The following is a 25,583-nucleotide window of genomic DNA, read 5'->3' as shown; positions in this document are numbered from 1 at the left end:
TATGATTAACGAGGGTCAACCACCGGGGTTGTTTAAGCGCACGAAAAGGAAAAAGGAGGATGACTAGGGAAGGAGAGACACCGTTACTAAACCCACGGGTCCTAGGGGGAAGATGTTTGTATAGCAGCACGACCAACTCGAGGGATCATCAGCATTCAGACGAGGGTCAAGTAAGCTTAATCTCCTCGGGAGGAGAAGCGCGGCTGGGTCTTGGATATATGGCAAGGTACAGAGTCGAGAGACCCATGGCAATGATGACCTGCCATGCCACATGGCGGACGGCCGGCATGGAATTTGATCGGGTGGTCGGACGTCTAGAGGCAGCGCCCAGCCGAAGAGGAGCCCCATCCTCCAATCGCATGAGTTGTCTGGCGTCGGCTGTGCAAGAGAGATCGCTGCAGACGCCGCTCCCATCCTCTTCCGGCCGCACAATCTGTTGATGCTGATGCGCCCCTGGAAGGAAAGTAGGTGTAAGGGGGCATCGGGCTTAATCATCGGACCAGCACGCTTCCGACCAACATGGCCTGTCTGGGTGCCTGGCCTGACTGTGCCAGTCTTTGCCAGTTCTCTTTGCAGCAGGCCAGGAGGAAACACAAGGAGGGAGAGTCAAGGAGGGACACAGATCCGCGCCGAGGGATGGGGGATGGGAGCATTCTTCGTCCGGTCACGAGTGGGAGGATGGAGAGGGGCAAAGAGGCTCAAGGCAGGGCTTCGTCGGTTTCGGTTGGTGTGAGACGAGTTTCGTCGTTTCGAGCCCGGCCGTGTTGGGTTTCATCAGATGAGGCCGGGCGGACAGAGAGGCAAACGTGTGACTATGCAGGAATTCATTGCTTACCTCACCCATATCGCTATGTAAAGTCGAGCACCTCCCGGTCTTCCTGGAGAAACAAGGTGGCATTACCAGAGGGGGCGAAGATCATAATAATGACGGATCCCTGGGTCCCGACTCTCCCGTTTGGATCTTCTTTGCCAAGTCCAAGTGGGGATGATTTTCGTTTCGTAGCGGCTGATGTGCAACTTGGTAAAATGCTTGGCGAATGCTTGACCTCGCGCGGCTCTGCAGCTGAACTTCTGCATGTTCTGACCTTTTGCTGTGTCTATGTGTTCATGTTCCCATCCCGCTTAGTACGACTCAGCTATAGGCTGAGGTAGCCCTCCTCTAAGACTATACCCTCTTTCTCTCTCCCACATTCCTGTCCCCCACCCCATTCCACTTGAGTCCTTGACACTACACCTTCGGTTTGCCCACACACTTTCTCTGACTTGATGACATGACCCATGCGCTCTGCCTTGTTGCTTCTGGAAGATTGCCTGTCGTCATCACCAATTCGCTATCGTATCCATAGCATGAGATTATTGGCGGCTCGCCTTCTCGTGCAAGTTTGACTGGGCGTATGATTGAGCAGTTCCACGCTAGCGGGCTGTCTGTGCTGATTTACACGCTCACATCAGAGGCGATCATGATTATGGGGGACCATTCCCTCGGAGTGGCCTTGGGGCTAGACAGCCTCCATTCTCTGCATTCCATCAGAAAACTAGTCATCGCCTCAGAATGATACAGCCGGCGGGCAGACACTACAATGCTGAAATACAATGACGGGTTCAAGAATCGCCCGACTCGCCATCAAATGTACTTCAATGGCCATTGGGGAGGGATCTTGCTGGTTGACGCCACAACCATCTGGACTCTACGAGACAGATGACAGAAGACTTGTTCTTCTCTCTCCATCTCTGCACTAGCGACGGAGATGCCAGATGGTGTTGACTCGGTCAGTCTAACCTGGTTCTCTACCCAATAACCCGAGACGACTTGCCCTTCTCGACTCGACTAGGCGGCACGCACCACCTTTTCTAAGGCGGACTAAATCTCCGACTTGGCGTTTGTATGCAGGCACCAAGCAGCGTTACCACGAGGTCCCCTGCTGAGTCGAGCAGAGTCTCATGAAGACGAATCCTTGCTCACCTGCCCAACACCAGACTTCACTCAAACCCCAGGTCGCCCCAGCTCACCCCAACTTCCTCAAACCACTTTGACCCCTTTCGTCTGCTCGATATCGTCTGTTCCCACTTCTCCCACATTGGCCCCCCCCTGCTGTCTTTTCTTAGAACTACATATCCTTAGCTAATGGTTGTTCGTTGCTTAAACACTCCTCCCTGCCATTCTCGTCTTGGCGTTGCAACACATTGTTCTTGGCCGCGACATCTGGAGTGCTTCGAACGCAACCATCACGACTCCCCAAGCGTTGATGCGCCTGATCTCTCTTCTACCCCTCACCCTTGACATCTTTCAGACCAATATCTTTTTCATCCAAGAAGCAGTCACTTTGTTCCGTCTTCAACCACCAACCTACTTCTTGTGGAGATTTGATATAAGCCCTTCCACCGTCCTGTTCATCTGCACACGTTTCCGGGCCGGTGAACTCTTTCCGATCTCAGTCGTGTTTTCTTTACTCCATCTCACCTAATCAACTTTCTCTTTCTGTCATCGAAGTGGTCGGACGCCTTTGGAAGGCCCACCATTCAATCACTCTCCTTTAGGACCATCTCGCCTAATCATACACGCTCGCCACCTCTTCTTTTCGCGACGCCTATCTCTTATTTTCCTTTACACTACCTGTGTGTTGTTTCTTGTTCGGTCCACTCGAGCTAGTCTTTAGTTTCTACGACATCCAAACAACACCGCCATAATGCAGTACTCCTTCGTTCACGTCTTTGTCTTTTCGTACCTGACTGCTCTCGGTCTCGCCCTCCCAGCTGCCAGCCCGGCGCAAGGCAACTCGTTGGGCAGCCACCGGTTCCTCGCGCGAGGTGTCAGACGTCTGGACACTCGGGCTCCTCAGCAGGACCAACAAGCTGGCGCCAGCCAAGGCGCGAACAACACCGCCAACACTGGCGGCGCCGGACGCAATGGCGTCAGCGATGCTCAGGTCATGAACGCCGTCATGTCCTGGATGCAGGATACCGCAAAGGTCACCAAGTTCCTCAACACCGCCACCTCCTTCACCGGCGCCGAGTTCACCAAGCAAGCCACCATTGCGCTCAACGCCGAGATCGACGAGCTCAACCACAAGATGGTTCTCGACGCCGCCTTCCAGGGAACGGACATGGTCACGCAAGCCAACAACGTGCTCGACACGCAGGGTAACTTCCAGCAGGTTGTTGACACTCTTCAGAGCATGGTCACCAACGGTCCGGACACCGCGCAAAGGGATGTCAACTCCATCAACCAGAACCGTTGTGTCAATGTCCTTCCCAACATCGACATGTACTTTGCTGCCGCTGGCGCACCCAACATCCAGTCCGTTCGTCCCACGGGATGTTTGGAAGTTGAGGGAGCCAACGTCACTCCCTCGGTTCCGCCACCAGCGGGCGGTGCTCCCGCTGCACCTGCGGCGACCACCCCGCCAAAGGCCGGCAACGGTAATGCCAACGGAAATGGAAACGCCAACAACAACCAGAACCAGGACAACAACAACCAGAATCAAGGGAACAACAACCAAAATCAGGGCAATGGCAACCAAAACCAGAATCAAGGAAATGGCAACCAGAACCAGGGAAACGGAAATCAGAACCAGGGTAACGACAACCAAAACCAGGGCAACGATAACCAGAACCAAGGCAACCAGAACCAGAATCAGGGCAACAATGGTGGCCGGAACGGTGGTCAGGATATTGGCAAGGGAGTTGGCAACAACGGCAACACCAACACCAACACCAACACCAACACCAACCAGAACCAGGGCAACAACAACAACAACAACAACCGTCCCCAGAATCAGAATCAGGGCAATCGCAACGGTAATGGAAATGCCAACACCAACACTAATACCAACACGAACACCAACAACCAAGGCAACAACGGAGCTCCGAATAGCAACCAGAACAACGCCAGCACTGGCCTTCAGCCTGCTACTCTTGGTTCTGGCAACGCCAACGCGAACAACGGCAACAAGAACCAAGGCCAGAACCAGCCTCAGCAGCAATCACAGCAGGCGCAAAGCCAAGGCGGTTCGTCCCTCAAGCCCGCGACGCTGGGCTCGCCAAGCCCTGCTGGCAACTGAACGCCACACGATCTTGCCACGAGGGGTCACCTACCTCCCCTCATTTTCCCCATAGGTGGCCGCGCGCAAAAGTTCGAGACCCCAATACGATAAGCGCCCACTTTTCGCTGGGCGGATTTGACCGAAGAGGGGGTGACACTAGTATGAATCCCGACATCTGCGACCAAAGTCTGATGTTGGTGACGGAAAGCTTGAGGCGACACGTGTGGTGGGCCCTACGGAGCTGGGTGTAAGTGGTGTGTGGTCTGCTTGTTCTTCTTCATCTCTGTGTTAGTCATGTGTTTATCAGGGGGGGTAGCCTTTTGCGACGGTGTGGGTGGGAAAGCAGGGAAAGGGTCCCTCGGTGCTTGGTGCTTTTTGGTATTAGTTTGAAGGCCTGCTTAAAACGTTGGTCAAAAAATCTGTTCTCTGTAACATATCATCCCGTTCTTCTTACAAAGCACTAGAGCATGGAATCTTCTTCTTGTTAATCACGTTGTTGTACAAACCCTGTCAATTGTAGCTTGGAACGAATCACACCCTTGTAAATAATTGGAAAATCCTACAGACTCTGTGCTCGAAACTGATGCAAAAGCTGGCCCCATCCTTGGAATGTTTAGAATATCGTGAAACGAAACGTCAAATTGTGCCCCTTGGGATCCAGGGGTCCTGCATGTAGGATGTCGCGCAGTTGAGCCGCTTGGATCGCTCGGCCGAATCCGCCAGACCCCATTTGCAGATCATCCCCCACGTCGCGCTCCGGAAGTTGCGATTGGCTCCCTCGTCTAGGCCGGGGTCGCCTTCCACAGTTTCGGGACGAGGGTATGGGAACCATGTTCAAATCCAGCATCAATAATACGCGAGGTTCGAGTGAGCCTCAAAGGGCTGAAGTCTATTGTCTGTGCTTCAACCCTTCTAGCGCCCGAAATCGCGAGGAGAGGGCAGACGATGTGGTGCTGCGCTCAGCCTCGATGTCTTTCCTCTTAGATACACTCCTGTGGCTTCTACGATTCTGTGGCCAGAAGGGGCCCAGTGCGCTTGAGAATCTGTCATGACAAACCTTTTCGTACTCGACCACGTGAGAGAGGTAGTCCTAACATGAATGATGACCAAAGGTTGAGACCAGATAGAATCCTGTCGAGAAAGCAAATGCTCAGACCGTCCCGGTCTCGCTTTCAATCTCGTATCTGATCCGACCTTTTTGCTCAACTTCCATCTCCTGACTGTCGTTCGAGCCCCTCTATCCGCGATGTAACAACCAGGTGCTACGATACCATGATCACGGCGGGCAGCAAACACCAGACTCTATCAAACATCAATTCCCGAGGGGGCTAAGTCGATTGAGTCGGATCTCTCCTTACGAACCCCGATCTTAGTCATTCCTCCGCTGCCGATCGGTAGCATATCAATCCCCCCCTGCTAGGTCGAAACGGTAACCCTGACCCTGTTTCGTTGTGTACGGCGTAAGGGTGTAAGGCGATTGGCCACATCAGCGCCTGAGACAGGGAGCAAGCGAACGCATGATGCTGTTCTGACAGTTAACGATGAAATTCGTCAGTTCGCTACCCGGGCCGACAATATTCTTCTTGGGGGCTCCATTGGGCGAATGCCCAGTTTATCTTGGCATGTCTCTGTATGTATGCGTGGAGCTATCGTCTTTGCGGGATGTTCTCCGTCAGACGAGACGTTGGACTCGCGAAGCCGCCATGTCATCTCGTCGGCTATGATGTTGCATCCCACGCATCCATAACGTTGTGGACCCTTCGGCCCCCGAATGAAGTAGAAACCTCTAACGGCGATCACGTCCTTTTCCGTTTCGATGATCACCCACGGTCCATGAAGCCTATCTCGGAGATCTCAGGGTTACTATGAGCTTAAGCGATGGGGCCTGATTAGGGTTGTGTGTTTACGGTGGGCGGACTTAATGAATATCGAGTATGGCATGGATAGTCAAATCCCCAGGATCAGCATTGATCTGAGTTTGCTGGAACATTACAGTGCAACTTCTGTGAGACCTACTGCAACTCATGTTTTCTGAAAAGATCTGCAACTGTAGACAATGACATCAACTCTCGGGATAACAGTGAGCCGCACTCACAGCTGCGTTCTACCAGCCAAAAACATCATCACGAGGCCACGTAGCAGATATGAAGCGTCGCTTTTCAAAACCTGGCTGTTACAATGCCTCTCGGGGCCACCTACGATACGTTGTCAAACATAATGTCTAGGAAGGCATTCTTTCTTTCTGTAACAAAACATATTTTTTGATGTCTGAGGCAGCCTCTTCAACGAATTTGCTACAATCAAGCAGTCGATGTCACGATTTGCGGCTATAGCCTTGCTTTTCGTACAGTAGAATGTTGGAAGCGAACATAATATATCATTTGAATGATCGTAGCACAACTCATTCGAATAATCGAGCACTTGGATCTTATTCTTTGGATATTTATACTCTTTTGTCTGTTTTTGGCAATATTTTCGAACAGGATAGAATTGATAGTTATTTTCGATGCAAACAACAATGATACTCGACATTCCACTGTGGAAAGTCTTAGGGAATCATTACTGGTCCGCAACGATGAGATACGTTTCTCTATCTTATTATCTTTAATTTCAGCTTCTCCATGGCAGATTAAGTTACGCACAAGCTGTAGCATTATGTCACTGTAAAGGTTAAGTTCATTAATCGTTGCTGTCAGTTGAATAGCAGTCTTGGCAACAGAAAGTCTCTTCAATCTGCAGTCTAACTTTCGGGTTGCTCAAGTTAGCATCATGAAGCCAGCAGAATCATTTAGTATAGTAGAAGATTGATCCGAGTTACTAGACCACCGACTTTTACCAAGTCGGTACTACCATGTCCAAGGCTTTTCCAATTTTCAAGACAGCGATTTAATCTCGCGCTTGAATTGTTCAAGACCGATAGACAAGACAGCGATAGACAGCTGTGTTTGGCGGTCGAAACTTTCTGGAAACCTTGCTCTACCACGAGCAGCTAGGACACCCAGCATGACTAAGTGGTCTTCGCAAATGGTATCACCGACATGTTAGTCTTACAGTTCCTTGCAAAAGTGGCAATCTATATCTCACTGTCAACACTCTCATGCTGGTACTTCGAGTACCGATTCTTGAATTCTGTTTCCATGTACAGAAACCTCTTTGCTAAGTTTCGGCTCTTGTTTTACACAAGCTAGTGAAAGCGCCGTGTCATGGAAACTTCTTTCGGTACAGGCACTGTCATGAAAGTCCAAGTTCAGACAAAATGCCTCGATACACTTTTCCTACACGATTTTTACTCGAATTTGCCATCAGATATGCTTTTGAAATCATCTGCCCTCTCAAAAAGCTGATGTTCTTCTGCTTTTCTTGATATCATGTGAGCATTTCAACTGTCTTTCACTTCTACTTGAGGCTTAGCCAGGTGGGGCTACAAGTGGCTGTGCAGGGGTGCCGAGAATGACCAAAGAGGAAATGTGATGACTTCCCTGAAACACGCGTCCAACTCTCAGCTGGGTGCCTGATCTCTCCCTGAAAAGGCCGGCCTTGAGTCCTTGACACCTGTCAGTCGACCCAGACTAAGTTTTCCGAAAGGCTGTCTAGGGCATATGAAGGCGAAAGCTTTTCGTCCCAGTGTACGAGAATTCGAAAAATGACAGACACTAGCAGGTTCCACTGTTTCATCAGTCATTCGAACACTCTTGCACCGGCAGCGTCAACGGCACTTGAGCCGCTGGCCGGACACAGCACGGGGTACGTGGTGCCACACTTGCGAGCAACGGAGTCTTCTTTGAACATTCTAGGCTAACTTTCTATAGAAATTCAAAGTAAGCGTTGCTGACCCTAATGAGATCTTTGCACAGAGTTTCGCTCATAGTCACAGACATGATGCCCATCTGGCAGGGCGTCGGGTCCGCCGAACACGCCAAAGACATCGGATGAGTGGAAGTCGCGATGCCGGCCAGCAAAGACACCTAGACCGGGCAACGCAACGACCTGAAAAACTGCCACCATCGCTTGACTGGGACATTGACGGAACTCTCATTGAGAAATGCATGTTCCATCACGTCCGTCGGGTTACCATTCCTGGGTTCCAAAACCTAGCGCTCATGACCAAGCTTTGGAACAACTACATCATACCGCTGGGCTACTATTCAGACTCAGTCAAGCATGCTTTGGTAGGGCTCGGTCTATCGCACAGAGCTTTCCTTGATGGTTATTCACATGCGAGCAAAGTTACGGAAGATCAAGACTTTGCAAGTCTGGCCATGTCGTACTATGGCAAAGCTGTCAAGTCGACACTGGCGGACAGGGAGAAGAATCTATCTACTACGTCCATCAGAATTTCCCTCGTCTCTTGCCTCGTCTTTGTTTGTTTCGAGGTAATAGAAGGGCGGTATGACAAAGCAATACAGCACCTACGGGGTGGCTGTAGGATCCTCGGCTCCATTCGAGAGGCAGTAGAGAGTCTTGAGATGAACGGCGCCGAAGCCTTGTCCCCTTCACAATTATGTCTGGCTGAGACCGCCAGGAAATACTTTGATCAGCTCTCTGACATCGCCGTCATGTTCTCCTGCATTGGGATCGATACAGCCTATTTGCTCGAGGCAGAAATCACCCCTGATCTAGACTTCTTCTTACGGCCTCCAGCTGTACCTGAGGCATCTGGGCATGATCCCTTCAAGACCTTGGACGAGGCACGACTCGAAATCCACCGTGTTGAAAAGGCATTAGGCTCTATCGTAGGCTTCAACTTTCGCCAGGCTCCACCACGTTCTTGGGCCTCTGTCCTGGATCTACCTGGCGACATGTCGCCCTTCGAAGATGAGATGTTCGACGCTTGGATGAAAGCACGGCATCACCTGGATACCTGGAGCTCCAGAGTTGATATGAGCATCGAGATATGGCAGTCTGATCCGTCGTTTTCTCCAGAGGCTTTGAAAGAGGCGCAAATATTGACGCTTATCCAAAACGATTGGAAGATGATCATCAAGCAGTGCGAAACTTCCACCATTGAAACGATAGCTCCAGCTATATGGAGAAGTATGCTCGACAGGGCTGAGGCCTTTTGTCCGTCCGGAGAAGGAAATGCACAACAGCTGCCGCACTTTGCTATAGCTGCAGATACGATCCCGCCGCTAGTGGTGGTTGCCATCTTTTCGCGAGACCCCGAAGTACAGTCGAGGGCTATTTCTCTGCTCTACTCTATGAAGCGAAGGGAAGGTATGTGGGATAGCCGCGAAATTGCCAGCATTTTGGAGTCGATCAACGCAGTTCGGGCGAGCGATCTTTGGGACAAGGAATATGAGACAGCTTCGCTTCCGACCTTGGCAGAGAAGGTGCTGTCTCGGCATCTTTGTCGTGGAGACGAGCAGATGCCGCTGGCTACGTTGATGAATCAAGGATTCGCGTGAGCATGGGCATGTTACTACAAGAAGAGCATTTTCGACGTTTACAATGCCGTTGCGATATGTTACCCATGTTCGACGCAACAGGGCTTCTGTCGGGAGGGTGTTCCGGTTCCACGGCCACGGGTTTCGCTCTGTTCCCTGGAAGGTGGTGGAATTCTGGATCTCTACGTCCATTTTTCGGTTCGCCCGCATAGGTGCAAGACCATGCAATAGATCGTATTTGATATGTTACCATGTCTATGGTTGCAAATAACAGACGACCGATGGAATATCTGAACGTTGCGAACAGAAAAGCTGCTAAAGACTTAGCGCAAAGCATGTTAAAGAGCCCCGAAGATCGGAGTGAGTCAAAGTGACGGACGATCATGATATGAGCTTCTATCACGACCCTTGCTTATCTCTGCATCCCCACACTGACCATCGCCGTCGGAATACCACCTTAACTATCACCTCTGATTGAGAAACGTTGGAGCAGCTTTCACCTGCATTTCAGCAATCCAATTGACTGATGAAGGCTGATGAAGAGACAGAGGAGCCAGGCGGAAGAAAGCGGCCACAAGTTTACCAGAGTAAGCAAACACAACGTATCAATCAAAGTCCCTGAAGTCGTCGAGCTTTCGCTACCCACGGAAGATGCCATCTAGTCAACACTGCACGGAAGCCCGACCGATTCGCCGGTGATGCCGTACCGCTTCTTCCGTCCTTTCGGCACTCTTCATTTCCTAGTGCCGAAGTCTTTCCCCGCCCACGAACCGGCTAAACTTCCAAAGTTGGAGATTTGGAGAGATGTAACGTCGCTATTCATAAACACCCAAGTCGGAGAGCCCCTCACCCTGCGCGTTCCCCTCATTACCGTCTATGATAGCTTCCTGATCAGGGCCATGACGACGCTAATCACCCAGCGGCGATGGCACGTCAGGCCATTGATAGCCCATCCGGCGGTGATCCACCTGATTGCATCTCCAAAGCAACAATCCAGTTGCGTACCAGGACTGGGGGTCAATAGCTGACTTCCCCGCTCATATAAGTCCAATGGCTTCGAATCATGAGCCAGACCAGCATGATGCTATTCGCAACACCTGGGTGAGAACGTTCACGACAGGATGATGTTCCGCAAGCTCATTCCGGCTATCGCGGCCTTGATCGCGGCACTCCCGCCGGTCAATGGCCAGGCCGTCCGCTTCAACAACCCGCAAGGGGTTGACATTTGGTGCGGAAAGGCGTATCGCGCAACGTGAGTCCCCTCTACCCGATTGCGTCAGCTTCAGCCGGCCAAGTGCTCACAAGGTTCAATCGCAGAAACTCTTCTTTTGACCCAGGTGGATGGTTCCCCGAGCCAGCCATCTCCAGCGTTCCCCTTCTGCGACTCAAGGTGCGACCGCGGCTGAGCATCTATCTTGAGACCGACTCTTCAGCAAACCTACTCATCGACGCCGCCGTTTCGAACCAGGTCGGCTCTCCGCTGCCCCTCGGCTATGGATCGAACTACACCAATTCGACATCCAAGCCGTTGACAGTTGAGATTTTGCTGGGGGAAGATGTCCTTGCGACCGAAGAAGTTGCGCTCGGATCTCGCGATAACGAGGTTGCTCTCCCGCTAGACTCGCTCACTCCGCGTATGGAGACGTACAACATCACGATCCGAACAAAGTTGGACTCTTTGCATGTGTACGAAGGCTGGACCGAGTTTCCGTATCTTCCGTACCCCGAGGACTACGGTAGCGTGTCGCGTATCGATAACCTGTACGGCGGACTCCTCGCGCAACGAGGCAAGGATGCCGATTGGGACCTCATCTTCGCCTACACCTACTACAGTAAGAGCTCTTCCTCACAACCATATTCATACCTCGGGCTGACATTGAACCAGCACAATGGACCTTGTACTGGAACGACAGCGTCGACACCCTCAACGAGTTCGCCGCCATGGGCTACAACGTAATCCACATCGTGCCCACAGGCAGCCTCGGCGAGATCCCCTTCCCCTGGGACGAATTCGAGCCCTACCTCCAGCGGGCCGACGAGCTGGGCCTCTACCTGCGCTACGACGTCCTATGGACCTGGCCGAACCTCACAAACATGGTCGACCAGGTCACCCGGCTGCGCACTCACCCGTCCATCCTGCTGTGGTACCAGAGCGACGAGGCCGACGGCAAGGCGAACCCGGCCAACTCCACGGGGATGGCGTACGGGCAGATCAAGGCGATTGACCCGTACCACCCGGTCTCCCTCGCGCTCAACTGCTGGGACTTTCACTACGCCGAGTACGGCGCCGGCGCGGATATCATCATGAGCGACGTTTACCCCGTCGCCATCAACGCGACGTTTTCGACGGTGTATGGGACCGAGTGTAATGCCACGTACGGGTGCTGCGGTTGCGACGACTGCGAGGGTAATTTTGAGGATATCTCTGTGCGACTGGACGAGTTCTACCGTAGAGATGAGATCCTGGGATGGCAGAAGACGCAGTGGTTTGCACCGCAGGCATTTGGCAACGAGACCTTTTGGGCGCGGTACCCGACCGCCGAGGAAGAGGTTGTCATGACGGTGTTGTCGGTCAACCACGGCGCAAAGGGCATCGTGATGTGGAATTACCCGGCAACGCCGGAGCTGGAGGGTCTGACGAGCAAGTTGGCTGGTGTGTTTACTAACGAAGCTGCGGTAGAGTTCTTGCTTGGCACGGAGAGGACGCAGGATCTTGCTGTTGAGGGTGCGAAGAGGGTTGATGCGGCGGTATGGGTTGATGAAGCGAAGAAGCAGGTGCTTGTCAGTGTGGTCAATCTGAGTTATGATGAGATTTCGGGCGAGATCAGAGTTGTTTTGCCGGATGGAGTGGAGGTTGGCGAGGTTGTTGAGGTGCTTTGGGGCAATGTTGCTTGGGAGATGGTTGATGGGGGTTTGGTTGCCACGGAAGGGTTGCTTGGCCTGCAGACTTCGGTGTTTATTACAGCTTTACTCTGAAAGAAGCAATCAATACTTCACGTACATACTTGTATCATAGTGCTAGAGGACAATGTCTCGTGGATCAGAATGGCCCTGTTTTCTACTGCATTGTGACGATGTTTGCAACGTAGTCGGGCTTTTCAGAGCCAGGTTGAGAGATTAGTCAATCAAGAGATCGGACTCATTCGCATCAGCCGAAGTTGTCATGTCAACTGGGTACGAATGACAAGGTGCCCTCAACTTGGTTTACTCATCGCAGCGGGCTTGACTGGTTTCTATAGGCATACCATGCCTTGACCCTATGAGTGCAGCCTTGCGCTGCGGCAATGAGTTGTCAAGAGAGGATAGTGCCGGACGGTTGTAACGTACTTCGTCACATTCGCGTCGAATACTGGAGTATCCCTACGACGTGGTACAATTTTGCTCAAAATTTCACTCCAAATTGATCTAGCAGTCCATCGTCATCATCCATACATATGCGCAGCCAAGGATGTCCACGCGTATAGCCCGCCTCCCCCGCCGTATTCGCCGTATTCGAGACTTCCGTTCCGCGTATAGCAGAGACCCGCCCCGGCCCGAATTTTCGGAATACATACGAATATTCAAGCTTTGAGATCGGCGCTTAACACCTCGGGAGACGGCGCAGTTTGCCTTGGTCTTGCGTCCTCGTCAAGCTTGGACTGCCGGCCTTTGTGCATCTGAGGCCCTGGTAGGCGAGATCTTCCTGTTGTTTCCGCGGGATGGGTCTTCCGCCGGGACATCAGGTTACAGGGTGATCTCTTGGCAAGATGAGAAATTCACGGTTCCGTAGATGCTCATAAGAAGCTGTTTTCGTCTTACATTCCTCCTTGGTCTAGTTCACCTTCTGGTGCAGCTTCTGGTGCCATCTCTCACAGGCGTCGCTGAGAAGTTCCTCAAGATGCGTCTCACTTCTGCCTTGACTGGCATTCTTTGCGCCGCGAGCGTTGCGTACGCTGCACCGGCGGACGAACATGAAGACCAGGCCCGTTTCGGCAGACATACCGATAGCAATGACTTCAGTACCGAAAACTCCAAGATCGCGAACCGGGAAGCTGACGTCCCGCCTCCTCCCGCGCCGGAGCCAATCACCATCACAGAGCTCCCTCTACCCCCTGTCACCGCGGACGAGGGTGTCGGAGGATGTACTCTGGAGATCAACCCCCGCGGCACCGGGTGTATCGGGAGATCTCCCGCTCTTCAGAACGGAGATTTCCTGCCGGATGATCTCCACGTTGTAGCGACGGTGAACTTCACCGGCGCCCCCGCATCGCCCGACCCGGCGAGCGTATACAACGGCCCACAGCTGATCATTGTCAAGATCGACAACAGCACTTTTCCGAACGGTGATGCGTGGAAGTGTATTACTTGCGGCGTATCTGCGGAGGACCAGGCTGTACTTGTTGCGCCGCTCGACTATCCCCAAATTTTCAAGGACGGCAAACGCCTGCTTGCTGGACCGCAAATCATCGAGTGTTCGGCTGAGCTTGTTAGCGAAGCTTGCACTCCGGACCAAGTCCACGTCTACCCAATCCGATGGAACACGGCCGTGAATGGGTCAGGAATCGGCGGTACCATTCGCGAGTTGCGCATCCATCCCGGCAACGAGCATCTCGGCTTTAACTCTTTCACCGTCACGTCCGGGAAGGTCAGCCAGTTCGCATATATAGGAAGGCTGGCTTTCACCAAAGCACCGACAACTGGCGAGCCACTTGTGCCCCGTTATGATCTGGCCAATGTCAATCTGTTATTTAGCACAAACAATAAGCAGCCGGTCGAGATTGACCCGGAGGACAGCTCTCTGCTCCGGATCAACTATGATGCGATCACTGTTGGAGAGCTTCGCGGGTTCAGCGGTACCGGCAAAGAAGTCACATACATTGGGTATCCCGCCGAGTCGTCCAACATTGATGTCTTTGCTGCCGATCTCATCACTGGAAAGGTTCGGCGCTTGACTGCTCACCCAGAGTATACGGATCCCGTCGACGTATCTCCAGATGACCAATGGACCGTGGCTATGGACACCCGTGGTAGTGGACGCCAGATGTTCATGGCGGGTCTACGCGGCATTCCTCCATTGACAGACTTGGTCTCCGCGAGCGCGGCCTCATCAACGAGAAACAACCAGGGGCGTCGATTCTTCCAGCCGTGGCTCATCGATGGTCATGGTGACCGTGGTTCGTACTTTGGGCAACAACTCAATGCCGAGGGGAGTGGTATCCCCGGAAGTGGCGCAATCAATGATCCCGAATGGAACGGCCGCGCCGACCCGAAATGGTCCAATGATGGTACCCGTATTGTGTACTACCAGGCCCTGACCGTGTTTCCCGAGTGTGGAGGGGAGAACCCTCTGCCATGCTATCCATCAACGGCACCCGGAGGTCGTACCGAGCGCATGATGCTAGCTCATCTAACAAGCCGGCAGCCTCTCACACCGCCCTCTATCGAGTCTCTAGGTGACACCATTCCCTGGGCAACTCCATACGTGCCTGGAACTCACGCGCCGGAGAGGCCATTCCCGACAAACGGAAACTTCACCCTCAAGGGCAAGGTCAGAGGCTGGGCAAACGTAACCATCACCCCGAATAGTGGAGGTGGTCTGCCGGGAACTGTAGCCGTCGAGTATCACAACTACTCTGATGACGGCGCAAACGTGCTAGTAGGATCCGAGAAGGTCACTTCAGTGAACCCGAGTCCGACGGTGGAGGAGATTGACTGGTACTCGGACCTTGTCCAGACGGGGCCAAGCAATGGAACCAAGAAGACCAGCCCTGACGGCTTCCGGTTGACCATTGATATCCTGACGAACATCTTCCAAGCCAACGGTACGTTGACGACCACGATCGATGGCAAGGAATGGCTCCAGCCAGCAAACAGGACTTAACACCAGCAGCTAGGTCCGTGAATCCAAGAATCGTGGGAGGGGGCTTGGCGCAGCAGACGAGGGCAGAAGTTCCTACTTAGTTTCAAAGCTCAATGAGACACCACTTACCTCATCTGAAAGTGTGACAGTGACAGCAAGATCCTCCAAACTTTGGCGATGCAGATGCGAGGCGTATAGGTGATGAGCCCGGTCCCCCGAGACAAGCACGGCCGACGCATTCGGTCTCCTGCGTCAAGCGTACAGCAATGACAATAGATTTGCCTTGTAAGATGCCATCGGAGCTCGGTTGGGCTTTGGGTCCGAACACCAAACTTTTGCCCCTCATCAGCTTCGACAGCTGCCATGCCAGAATCCCGTGTTGAGATGAAACATCTTCAGACCGAAGATGCCTTGAGCTGGACAGGTGCATGCTACGGGTAGCGTTTGGAGATGAGTAGCCAGCCACTCGGCAGCAGGGGCGATCCGAATTCATTAAATCATGTGTCTATCTGATCGTCTAACGGACGTCGCTGATGAATTCCAGATATCGTACCCAGTTTCGGATCGGAGTTTTGGTGTAAGTTGGGCGCAACATCAAGGTGAGCACGGTGTGGTAGGTACCACAGGTACCTTACCTTAGGTAGGTACCTTAAGGTAGATAAGGTGCAATCTAATCGATACGGTCAGGATGCTTATCTTATCCGTCACGTTACCGCGAGACCCATCACGTGAATCGAGCTTTCCGGGTGCCCCTCGATGTGTCGAGGGAAGGAAGGATCGAACTTGTTCAGGGACAAATAATGGAAGGAAAGCGGCGGCCAAGCAGTCGCGCACCTCGCGCAGGAACGGTAGCAATTCAAGATTTTGTCGACGACAACCACACACGAGACACACGAGATTACTCGCATCGGAATAAACAGATTTGCTACCATGAGCTCAATATCAATTGGACGATAATTCCCCACCTTCATCATCGCTCGAGTCCAGTCTACCTTGTAATTCAAGGGAAACTGGTCGACCATCATTTGCTTTTGTGCTTCCCGACTTGACAGCGCCGCCATAATTTTTTCTCGCAACAAAGCCGCCTTATTTTGCGCGAGAGATAATGGCAAAGAAGAAGGGCAAGCAGACAACAGTAGAAGATGTTGGCGACGGCGTGTCTAGTGAGAGCGCATCGCAATCCTCTTCCAATGGCTCATCCAAGGACTCAGGCTCCAGGCGATCGGCCAACGGGGCGCCCGATACTGCTCCTGCGCTCATAATATGTCGCAACAAGTCTGTTTCCCCTTTTGCCATCTTCCCTAGTCTTGCATTTGCGACAGAGAACATGAGCGACCAGCGCAGTGTGCGCTGCGCTCCCATGAATGTTGATACTCTACTATGGATCACAGCTCGCTGACACATTGCGCGACAGGCATTGGCGCTTCATTTCTTCCTTCCACGGCCCATGGCTACAGATGCCCATTGAGATCCTCGAAACAATTGCGAACATCAACTACAATACCCCGGTACCCCGTCCGATCGACCCCGCCGTCTTCTTTGACCTTCTCAAGATTCGCAGATTAGTCGATGAAGCAACTAACTTGGCTGTCCGCGCTGCTAGCGACATCGCAACACCAACCTTGACGAACGTACATGGCGGGCTTAACGGACACATGTCGTCGTTGGGCTTCGGCGTGGGGAATGGTCACGGTACGAAACTGAGCAAAGAGCGGAAATTTCGCATGAGAGAGCAGGCAAGCCAGAAGCTCGCCCGCGCATATCGTCTGGACGAAATCGCTTGCAGTGTCGCTACCATGCAAGGTGCTTCGACTCTCGAGGAAATTGGCTCCCTAGTGTTGCAACGCAGCAGAGATGATCCCGATGCGAAATACGTTCACTTCTTCCACGAGAAGATACCCTCGCGACAGCTGGCCGAGTGTACTAGTCTAGCGCCTTTGGACAACATCATATCAGCGCATCCGACCGAAGCCGAGGCTCTACGAACTAGAGCGACTGTTCGGATCTTCAAGGATGACTACCTAGGGGCGGCTTCGGACTTGAGCCTTGCGCTGCAAGTGCACCGCTATCACCAGCCACCACATGGAGCACCGCTTTCCCGAGAAGTCGAGTTGACAACAGGATCCAGAAGAAGTCCCGATATCATCCTCACCGAGGACCAGCAACCTAGTAGCTTGGAAACACAGCTGCTGTTCCAAAGAGCTGGAGCGTACTTGACTCTTGCTTGCCAGCATGTAGCCGCTAGTCTGCCTGACACTCCTGCGAACGGAGAGACTGGTCAGGCGAGTGGAGCGAATGGATCTATCAACTCAGGCAAAACTGATGGGCAGAGCCCCGAAACCACGGCGCTGGACAAGGAGGCAGCGCACATTCGGCTGGAGAAACGGAAAGTGGTGAAGACATACGCTAAGAAAGCACTCCGGGACTACATGGCCTATCTGTCAAACTTCCACTACACGCCGGATCAACCGCTGAAGGTCGCCCGGGATTTTACTGAAAAAGTAAATCTCGCGGCGCAGGGTTACCGTCATCCTCGTGTTCCGGACTCGGGTAGCATCCCTTCCTACAAGGCGTTTGCCTTGTCCGAGCTATTTGCTGCCGTTCCACCTGCAGACATTCCGCCGTACCCTTCCCAGGACTTGGTCCGCTCATCAGGGCCCGTACAGCCGAATAACTATGAGACTATTACCTATCATCCACTTCTGACCGAGGCCCTCCATTCTCTACTGCTCTGCCATTGCTTGGTACAGACCTCTACCAAGGAGCTTCTACGCCACGCACACATGGTCGCCCGTCTCGCTCGACTTGCTGACGGCTACCCGCTCTTCCAGGCTAGTAGGTCCCCAGCGAGGGCAGACTGGATTGAGGTGTTGCGCCGGGCAGAGAATTGGATCCAAATGAGTGCTTCTTGGGAACTTTTGTGTGCTCCAGCGCCGCTCCCGGTCCTTGATGGACCAGTTGGCGTGCAGCAGGACAGTTCCCATTCATCTCATAAAGCCGCTGCCCTCGCAGCCGCTGCCATAACGAGGGACGCCAGCACGTTGCCAGACATTGGCGAGACTGAGGAGCAGCGGAAGGAGAGAGTTCGACAGCAGGCCATCATGGACGCGCTTGATGACGATAGAGTTGTTGACGAAGTTACCCTTCGTGCAGCCATCACCGCTCGTCAGAAGCGCTCAGAGGAGGATCACGAGTACCTCATGAGCTTGAAGAATAGCTCGAATGGAAGGTCCGAGACTAATGAACTCTCTCCTGCGCTACGTCGTTGGAGTGTTGACGATGGACGGGAGTATCCTATACTCACTGAGCGTGCAGCAGCCATTGCGAAATGGATCATCGAGGCGCCGCCGGTCAGCCTCGGGACTGCGAAACGCAAGAAGAAGACCGCCTCGAAGAAGGGCAAGGAGGCGGTCAATGAAGAGGCTGGTGTCAATGGCTTGGCCAACCTAGCGATCAATGAGACCAGTCGGACGATTGATACTGCCGCTTAGGATCATGGTTTCTTGCATGATGGACGACTTGGATGGCTTTGGACCAAGCGAATTAGGATAGATTCACTGTATCCCGTATCAACAGCAAGTTGTCCTCAGCGACATTCAGCATCAAAGTGCGATCAAGTATCATGGTTTACTCCGATATGTCAAATGACCCATGTGTTAGCGTATTGCCCGGGAGGCACAGTCAGGGGCCATGTGGGCATACATGGCTCGTAGGTCCATCTTCTTGCCTCGTTGCTACCACTGTCATTGCCGGTTATCTTCACTTTCTTTCTCACAGCATGTTTCCAAGCCAATATCATCGGCTCCCCTTTTCAAGATAATCTGGAACTCAGATACTGAGGAGGCTGACATTGAAGTCAGAGTCTTGGTAGGATATGGTGATACGGCGATACCAGCTTCAGGCATTCATGCAGATGTCAAATCGCGGATACGATCTCGAGGCTGAGGTATGTCTGGACCCCTCACTGTATGCAGAAGATACAGAGCTCCAAGCGAAGCTATCAAGACGGCAATTCGCTGCGTACTAGACACGCATAGCGTATGTGCTTCGACTAGACGCTCCTCCATTACGAAGTATGACTCTCAGAAAAGCATCAAGTCGTGATGGAATCTAGCGCGTCTTCGGACCCAGAGGTATCGAACGTATCCTTTGCTGTTTGTCTAGTTTATGTATAGGTAGGCTTGGAGGCTTAAGCGTGGTGATTATATTGTCTGGAAAGTTGTCGGGTCCATCGTGAGTCGGGACGTACTTTCAAAGGGAGAGACTCGTTGTCGTTTGGATTTTTGCATGAGAATTTGGAATAGGGGGTCCGTTGACGAATGACCGAGGGGGCTTTCGTAGAAGTGTCTAGTAACATTGACCTGCTTAAGTTTAGTAAGATGTTTTGAAAGACGGTAGGAAAGCAGATTATTCCAAGCAGAAAGGAGACAAGAACCAGCTGCGCTGTGGCATAGCTCAAGCGCTGAGAACAAGAACGACGCGAGTCCAGTTCTCTCAAACTGGTCACGCGAGCATTCGCAAGCCATAGTAGCTCAGCTTCTTCCCAAATGACTACATGAAAAAAGGAAGAAGCCCTGATCGAGCCAGCCATACCCTCCCTCCCGTCATGCGACCAGAGTTGGTGTGCAACCGGTGCCGAAGTCCGAGAACGATGCTAGGGTCCGGCCTACGAGGTAGGTTTCCAGAGGCACGTAGGGTCAGTAAGGTAGCCTTGGGTTCAGACCGCCGTCCCGTCCTCTCGGTAAGCTAATGGAATCACATAACACGACGATCGAGAGTCATCTCAGCTACTCCTGGCCAAACACTTCCTGCTCTCGGCATCCTATCACACTTTCATCTCCGCATCTGTCTGGTACGAACGGCAACCATGCCACAGACACGCAGCATGCGTCAGCTTCACTAGTCTCTATTGCGAGAAACGCGTAGGAATATAGGACTAGATTTCGGACTCGTCGACGAAAAGAGGCTTCACTGACACATCCCTCTTGTCGGGTTGTCACCTCCTTCTCGACAAACTACCTATTCGTACATATCCTAGTCCAGCCTAGACTAGACAACCCCCAAGCAGTCCTCTCAGGTGGTACCCGCAGTACCCTGGCGAGAACGGCCGCCCGCGGCAACGCCTTCGGTGCTTAGCGTGGGCGTGCGCGCATCCAACGCGCCAACAAGATCCTTTCAAAATGCTGTCGTGGACTTTGAGATCCTAGTGTAGGAGCAAGAGGCGGCGGCGCGGCGTCGTCGCTGCCCCCCTTCCCATCCCATCTGGGGCTGTCTGGGGAATGTTTATTTCTTCCATCAATCATGTTCGCGGGGAGAGCGGGTCCCCCGCCCCCTTAGGCCTCGTTTGACGGGTTGGAATAGTTCATGGCTTACTCTTAGCTGAAATATCCCAAGGTGTGGTTTGGGGACTTCGGATTTTCCAGTGGTTCGATTTTTATTCCTCTACTTTTGCGCCCTCTTTGACTCCGGATTGCGGCACGGTGTTTTCTGGGGTCCGGGGGAGATGAAGCGGAGAGAGACCTGGAGTCACGATGGCAGTTGGTGCTAGTGCCAAGATGGGGATGGGTTGATTTCTTGAACAATTTCCTGGAGTATCCGAATCTGTGCCGATGGGATGGAGGGTTTCTCCCAACGATCAAGAGATGTCATGGGTGCTCACTGCTTCATAGCACAGGTGATCTTGGCCTTGCATTACTCGCCACGTTTCTTGGGTCCCAGGCTCTTGGGACTGAGCTAGCGGTAGGTTGCCGTTGTCGTGTTTGGACCGAAAGTCTGAGTCCACGAGAAGCTGTCATCAGCAGCTAAAGCGCAGAACATGGCCGAGGGAGTTGAGATACTCGGCTCAACTTTGATGTTTTCTTGGCGGCGCCGGGTGGCTTGCAGTGCCAACGCGGGAATCGCGGAATGGCCAGGCTTGGCTGTCTGATGGTTTCTTAAATAATCGCCGAAGGAGGGCAGCATTCTACGGAAGTGTGCTGCTATTCTTCTTGGCTTACGCTGGCTGAAGCTTGTGTTGTCTCCTTTTGAGCCTCTTAACTTTCGCCTCTACGTAGGTATCTTGAGATGCCTTGAATGGCAGTGACTAATCTCAGGGATAGAGTTCTGGTCACTGCTATGGCGAGTCAAGGAAACAGGGAAACGGCGCGGGAGCAGCCCTCATGTCATTTACGCTGGAGATTAAGCGGAACGACTCCGGCGTCTCATGCGCGGAAGGCTGCAAGCCTGGGCCTATTTTCTTTTTGCCTCCTGCGCGTGTAGGGAACGGCTGCAGAAAGAAATGGGTCCCTCTCTCAAGATAAAGTCTACCTTCCAAGGGCCGGGATATGGTGACAACAGACTTTAGCGTAACAGAACACATTGCTCTTCACATGCGAACCTCTCATAGGCAGAATTACAGGAGGAAGCTCGAACGCACTTGACATGGGGGCGGTAATTTGCGGCGCGGTCGCCCGCGCGCGCAAGATTCAAGAGCCGACCGGATTCAGTTCAGCATTGCATGCGCCAGTTGAGTTATCTCATCGGTGATATCTCGTTATGGACGGTAGTTCTCAATATGAGATATACGCTACCGAGAGACATGTTGAAAACGACGGAGAGACGCAGTCTGAGAGATACACAGAGCCGGCCCCACGGATAGGCGTGTCCAGATACGGGACTCGGCAATCCGACAACAGACGTTGACAGCCATGCGCAGCGCCAAGGGCCATCATCGGCAACAAAATCCACTTGCCTACGCAGTAGACATTCGAAGCGAGAAGCGCACGCGTCAAGGACGTGCGATAATGCGGGCTTAGCTGTCAGTCAGTCGCATAAGTCACTGTCCTCCTTCTCGAACTCGAAAGCAGCTCCGCCTGCAAACTGCACAAACAAGTCTCACGGCCCACGGGGGAAACGGGGAACGTGTGGACTCGTTCGAGTATAGTCGAGAAGAAGAAGGGAAACAAGCGTTTGCCCAGACCAGCCTCCACGCGGTGGTTGAAATTGTGTCCTGAGGGAACTGAGGGAGGGCGTATCCGTACGTGAAGCCGATTCCCCAGGCGAAATTACCATTGGTGGATTATCAGAAGTTGGGGGTTTCTCCGCAGGTTCAGACGCCCCCCCTTCTCCATGAGCTAGCCGGCTGGCTAGCTTTCTCATTTGGCCCTTTCGCGGAGACAAGAGTCGAGCAAGGATTGTTGAAAAGGTTGGGGGTCTCTGGGGAAGAGAGGCGGACACGGCGGGCCACACGCGGCGCGGCGCCAAGAGATTCGTTCTGTCGCCGCATTCCTTGGGTTGTCTTGTCTTTGGACGACATAGTTGATGAGAGAGGGAATTAACACAGAGAGGCCTTGGAAAGCAACGGAAGAGAGTGTTTGGAGATATCACATTTGACAATGTCTTCGGCCCTTTACCTGGCGGTTATGACAGACTCAAGCATGGGAACTTGATCTACATGTACCTAAGGATAATCATATGCAACAAGACAGAAACCCGGCTCTAGTTTAGGTATCTCTCAGCATTCGGTGTGCAGAAAACCAAACCCATCCAACCATCCAACCATGCCATCCAAACTCCCCCATCTCATTCTCCACTCCCCCGGAACCAGCGCTAGGCCTGGGGCCCTCGACAATTATGGGGAAAGATGCCGGGTGCCAGCCCGAATCCCTCCTCCTTTCTCGGTTGGTTGCTCTTCTTTCTCGCCATCTAATTCGAGTGTAGCGGCAGCCAGCCGTCTTCGTTCGAAGCCCAGCATCTTTTGGGCGGATAGTCAGACCGGGGAATGAGGGGGACCGGGGGTGTGAGATGAGGGGATTTGGGGGAAAGGATTGGGGGAAATCTAAACTCTTGCGGGGATCCCTATCTGAACGGCTTAGGTTACTTTTGTGAGAGAAAGAGACCGGGTATAGCGTGGTATGGTGTGCGCCTTTGAGATAAAGGTTTTAAAGACAACCTCCCATCTCCCCTTCTTCCTGAATCGAACGACTCTCCTCCTCTTCCCTCCTCGGCTCTTCACCTCTCTGCCGGAGTTGCTTCAATCAGTTTCTCTTCTCTGGGTCGATAACACCCTCCTCTTACCACACAGGGCGTCGTTATCTTTCTCTAGCAACTTCACCAACAACAGAGTCCGCCAAGATGGGTCTTCCGTCCGGCAAAAGAGTGTACAACTGGTACATCTCCCTGATGGCGGCCATGTGCATGGTCCTCTACGGGTACGATGCCTCCGTCTTCAACTCCCTTCAGGGCTCGAAGAACTGGCTCGCCTGGGTCGACGTCGACCTCAAGAAGGACACTCAGCTCATCGGCCTCGTAAACACCGCCTACACCATCGGCGCCATCGTTGCCGGTTTCTTCATCGGTGGTCCCACTGTAAGCGCACCCTCTCATGTCATCGAATGTGGTATCAACTAGAGCCAGAACTAACACAACCTCTCAACACAGGCCGACTACCTCGGACGTCGCTGGGGCATGGCCATCGGCTGCTTCGTTACCATCATCGCGACCCTCATGCAGACCTTCACCCCCCACCACAAGCTTGGCGTCTTCATCGCCGGCCGTGTCGTGATCGGTATCGGTCAGGGTATGGCTCTCACCGCCGGTCCCGTCTACATCGGCGAGGTCGCCCCTTCTGAGATTCGTGGCCACATCATGGCCTGCTGGCAAATGTTCTACTCTGTCGGTTCCTTCATCGCCTACTGGATCAACGTATGTTCCTCCACCCTCATTTTCCCGCACAGAGAAAACCCTCTAACACATCTTACAGTACGCCTGCTCCAAGCGCCGCGAACAGCTCGGCGAATGGGACTGGAAGATGGTTGTCATCTTCCAGATGCTCGTCCCCATCCTCATCATCATCGCCCTCCCCTTCCAACCCGAGTCCCCGCGCTGGCACATCCAAAAGAACGGCAACGTCGAGGCCGCCCGCGCCGCCCTCATGCGCATCCGCGACACCGAGGAAGAGGTCGAGCAGGAGCTCCTCCAGATCCGCGAAGCCATCGAGTACGAAAAGGAGGCCATCAGCAGCTCCTACACCGCCCTCTTCAAGGACCCCTCCATCCGCAAGCGCCTCTACCTCGCCTTCGCTCTCAATGTCGGACAGCAGCTCACCGGACAGGGTACCCTCAACTCCTACTCCACTTCGATTTACAAGAAGGTCTGGCCGTCTACCGATACGATTAACCTCATCAACGCGCTCAACGCCACCATGGGTATCTTCTTCACGCTTAACGCCATGTGGACGGCTGATCGCTTCGGTCGTCGGTGGTTGTTCCTCGTCGGTGCGGCTGGTATGGCTGTGTGCATGCTCATCGTCCCCATTGTCGGCATGAAGACTCCCACGGCGGCAGACGGAACAAAGAGCGAGCCCGTCGGTATCTCCATTGTGTTTTTGCTGTTCCTCTGTAAGTTCTTCTCTCAACACCCTCCCTCCTCAAGTACACTCAACTAACATCTCCAAAGTCATCTTCTTCTACAAGCCAACATGGGGCGCAACAACCTGGATGTGGACCGCCGAAATCTTCTCCGTCAACGTCCGCGCCCAGGCCGTCGGCATGTGCTCTCAGATGCAAAACGTCGCAAACACAATCTTCCAGCAATTCTTCCCCACCTTCCTCGCCAACGAGGGGCTCAACTGCCTCTTCTTCTTCATGGCCATGAACATCGTCCTCGGCATCTTTGTCTACTTCCTCATCCCCGAGACCAAGCAGATCCCGCTCGAGGAGATGGACCAGCTGTTCGGCGGCGCCAACCACACCGAGAAGGGCGCGCAGATGTTGGGCGTCGGACCCGAGGAGGGACACCACGGCCACTCTGCGATTGATAACAAGGACGGTGCTGAGATTCAGCAGTCTGAGAGGAAGGAGGCTGTTTAAGAGATGAGAATATGTCGGTAATTGGAGATGGGCAGAGGAGTAATGAGTAATGCGGATTGATGTATTATTATCAGAGAACTGAGGATCAGCCTGAAAGAGGCATAGGTCCCGTCGCATTATACCCCAGATTGCGAAATTAAAGTTGTCATGATTGAATCATCTTTGGTTTGGCACTTTATGAAATGACTTGGTTAAGGACTTGTCAGTCAATACAGGTCGGAATGAGACTGCAGTGCAAATGAAACGAAAAAAACCCTCCCTATCTCTGTCTTCATCATCTCGGCACAAGTACATGTATCGAGCTAGAGATACCTACATAAACGCCCTCTACAATGGCACCGCATCTTGCTCTTCTAACATCTTTCGTCATCAGCACACTGTCGATGTGAAGATGAAATGTTACCGCTGCGGGCCACAGTACCCTCCATCTACGTCCTCTTTCTTTGAACATTAAAATCCTACTAACCGT

At 52.9% G+C, this 25,583-nt stretch overlaps 6 protein-coding genes across 6 annotated transcripts; all 6 read left to right on the top strand.

The window, feature by feature from the left end:
- Positions 1-2,687: 2,687 nt before the first annotated feature.
- On the top strand, positions 2,688-4,061 carry CTAM01_14561 (uncharacterized protein; the record flags this gene model as incomplete). Its single annotated transcript, XM_060530560.1, has 1 exon — positions 2,688-4,061. One exon carries the CDS (start codon positions 2,688-2,690, stop codon positions 4,059-4,061), a length of 1,374 nt encoding a protein of 457 aa, XP_060374873.1.
- A 3,625-nt stretch (positions 4,062-7,686) lies between these two features.
- CTAM01_14560 (C6 zinc finger protein) lies at positions 7,687-9,448 on the top strand (the record flags this gene model as incomplete). Its single annotated transcript, XM_060530559.1, has 2 exons — positions 7,687-7,791; positions 7,898-9,448. 2 exons carry the CDS (start codon positions 7,687-7,689, stop codon positions 9,446-9,448), a joined length of 1,656 nt encoding a protein of 551 aa, XP_060374872.1.
- A 1,100-nt stretch (positions 9,449-10,548) lies between these two features.
- CTAM01_14559 (uncharacterized protein) lies at positions 10,549-12,403 on the top strand (the record flags this gene model as incomplete). Its single annotated transcript, XM_060530558.1, has 3 exons — positions 10,549-10,679; positions 10,745-11,259; positions 11,313-12,403. 3 exons carry the CDS (start codon positions 10,549-10,551, stop codon positions 12,401-12,403), a joined length of 1,737 nt encoding a protein of 578 aa, XP_060374871.1.
- Positions 12,404-13,304: 901 nt separating this feature from the next.
- On the top strand, positions 13,305-15,287 carry CTAM01_14558 (saponin hydrolase; the record flags this gene model as incomplete). The annotated part of the gene is made up of 1 exon (XM_060530557.1): positions 13,305-15,287. One exon carries the CDS (start codon positions 13,305-13,307, stop codon positions 15,285-15,287), a length of 1,983 nt encoding a protein of 660 aa, XP_060374870.1.
- Positions 15,288-16,371: 1,084 nt separating this feature from the next.
- On the top strand, positions 16,372-18,757 carry CTAM01_14557 (uncharacterized protein; the record flags this gene model as incomplete). The annotated part of the gene is made up of 2 exons (XM_060530556.1): positions 16,372-16,611; positions 16,658-18,757. 2 exons carry the CDS (start codon positions 16,372-16,374, stop codon positions 18,755-18,757), a joined length of 2,340 nt encoding a protein of 779 aa, XP_060374869.1.
- A 4,621-nt stretch (positions 18,758-23,378) lies between these two features.
- Positions 23,379-25,114, top strand: CTAM01_14556 (uncharacterized protein; the record flags this gene model as incomplete). The annotated part of the gene is made up of 4 exons (XM_060530555.1): positions 23,379-23,612; positions 23,685-23,948; positions 24,007-24,643; positions 24,702-25,114. 4 exons carry the CDS (start codon positions 23,379-23,381, stop codon positions 25,112-25,114), a joined length of 1,548 nt encoding a protein of 515 aa, XP_060374868.1.
- Positions 25,115-25,583: the final 469 nt, after the last annotated feature.

Source organism: Colletotrichum tamarilloi (genome assembly GCF_030869305.1).
Source record: "Colletotrichum tamarilloi strain Tom-12 chromosome Unknown Scaffold_126.1, whole genome shotgun sequence".
Classification (NCBI taxonomy): Eukaryota; Fungi; Ascomycota; class Sordariomycetes; order Glomerellales; family Glomerellaceae; genus Colletotrichum; species Colletotrichum tamarilloi.
This window is presented reverse-complemented; position numbering and strand designations above follow the sequence as displayed.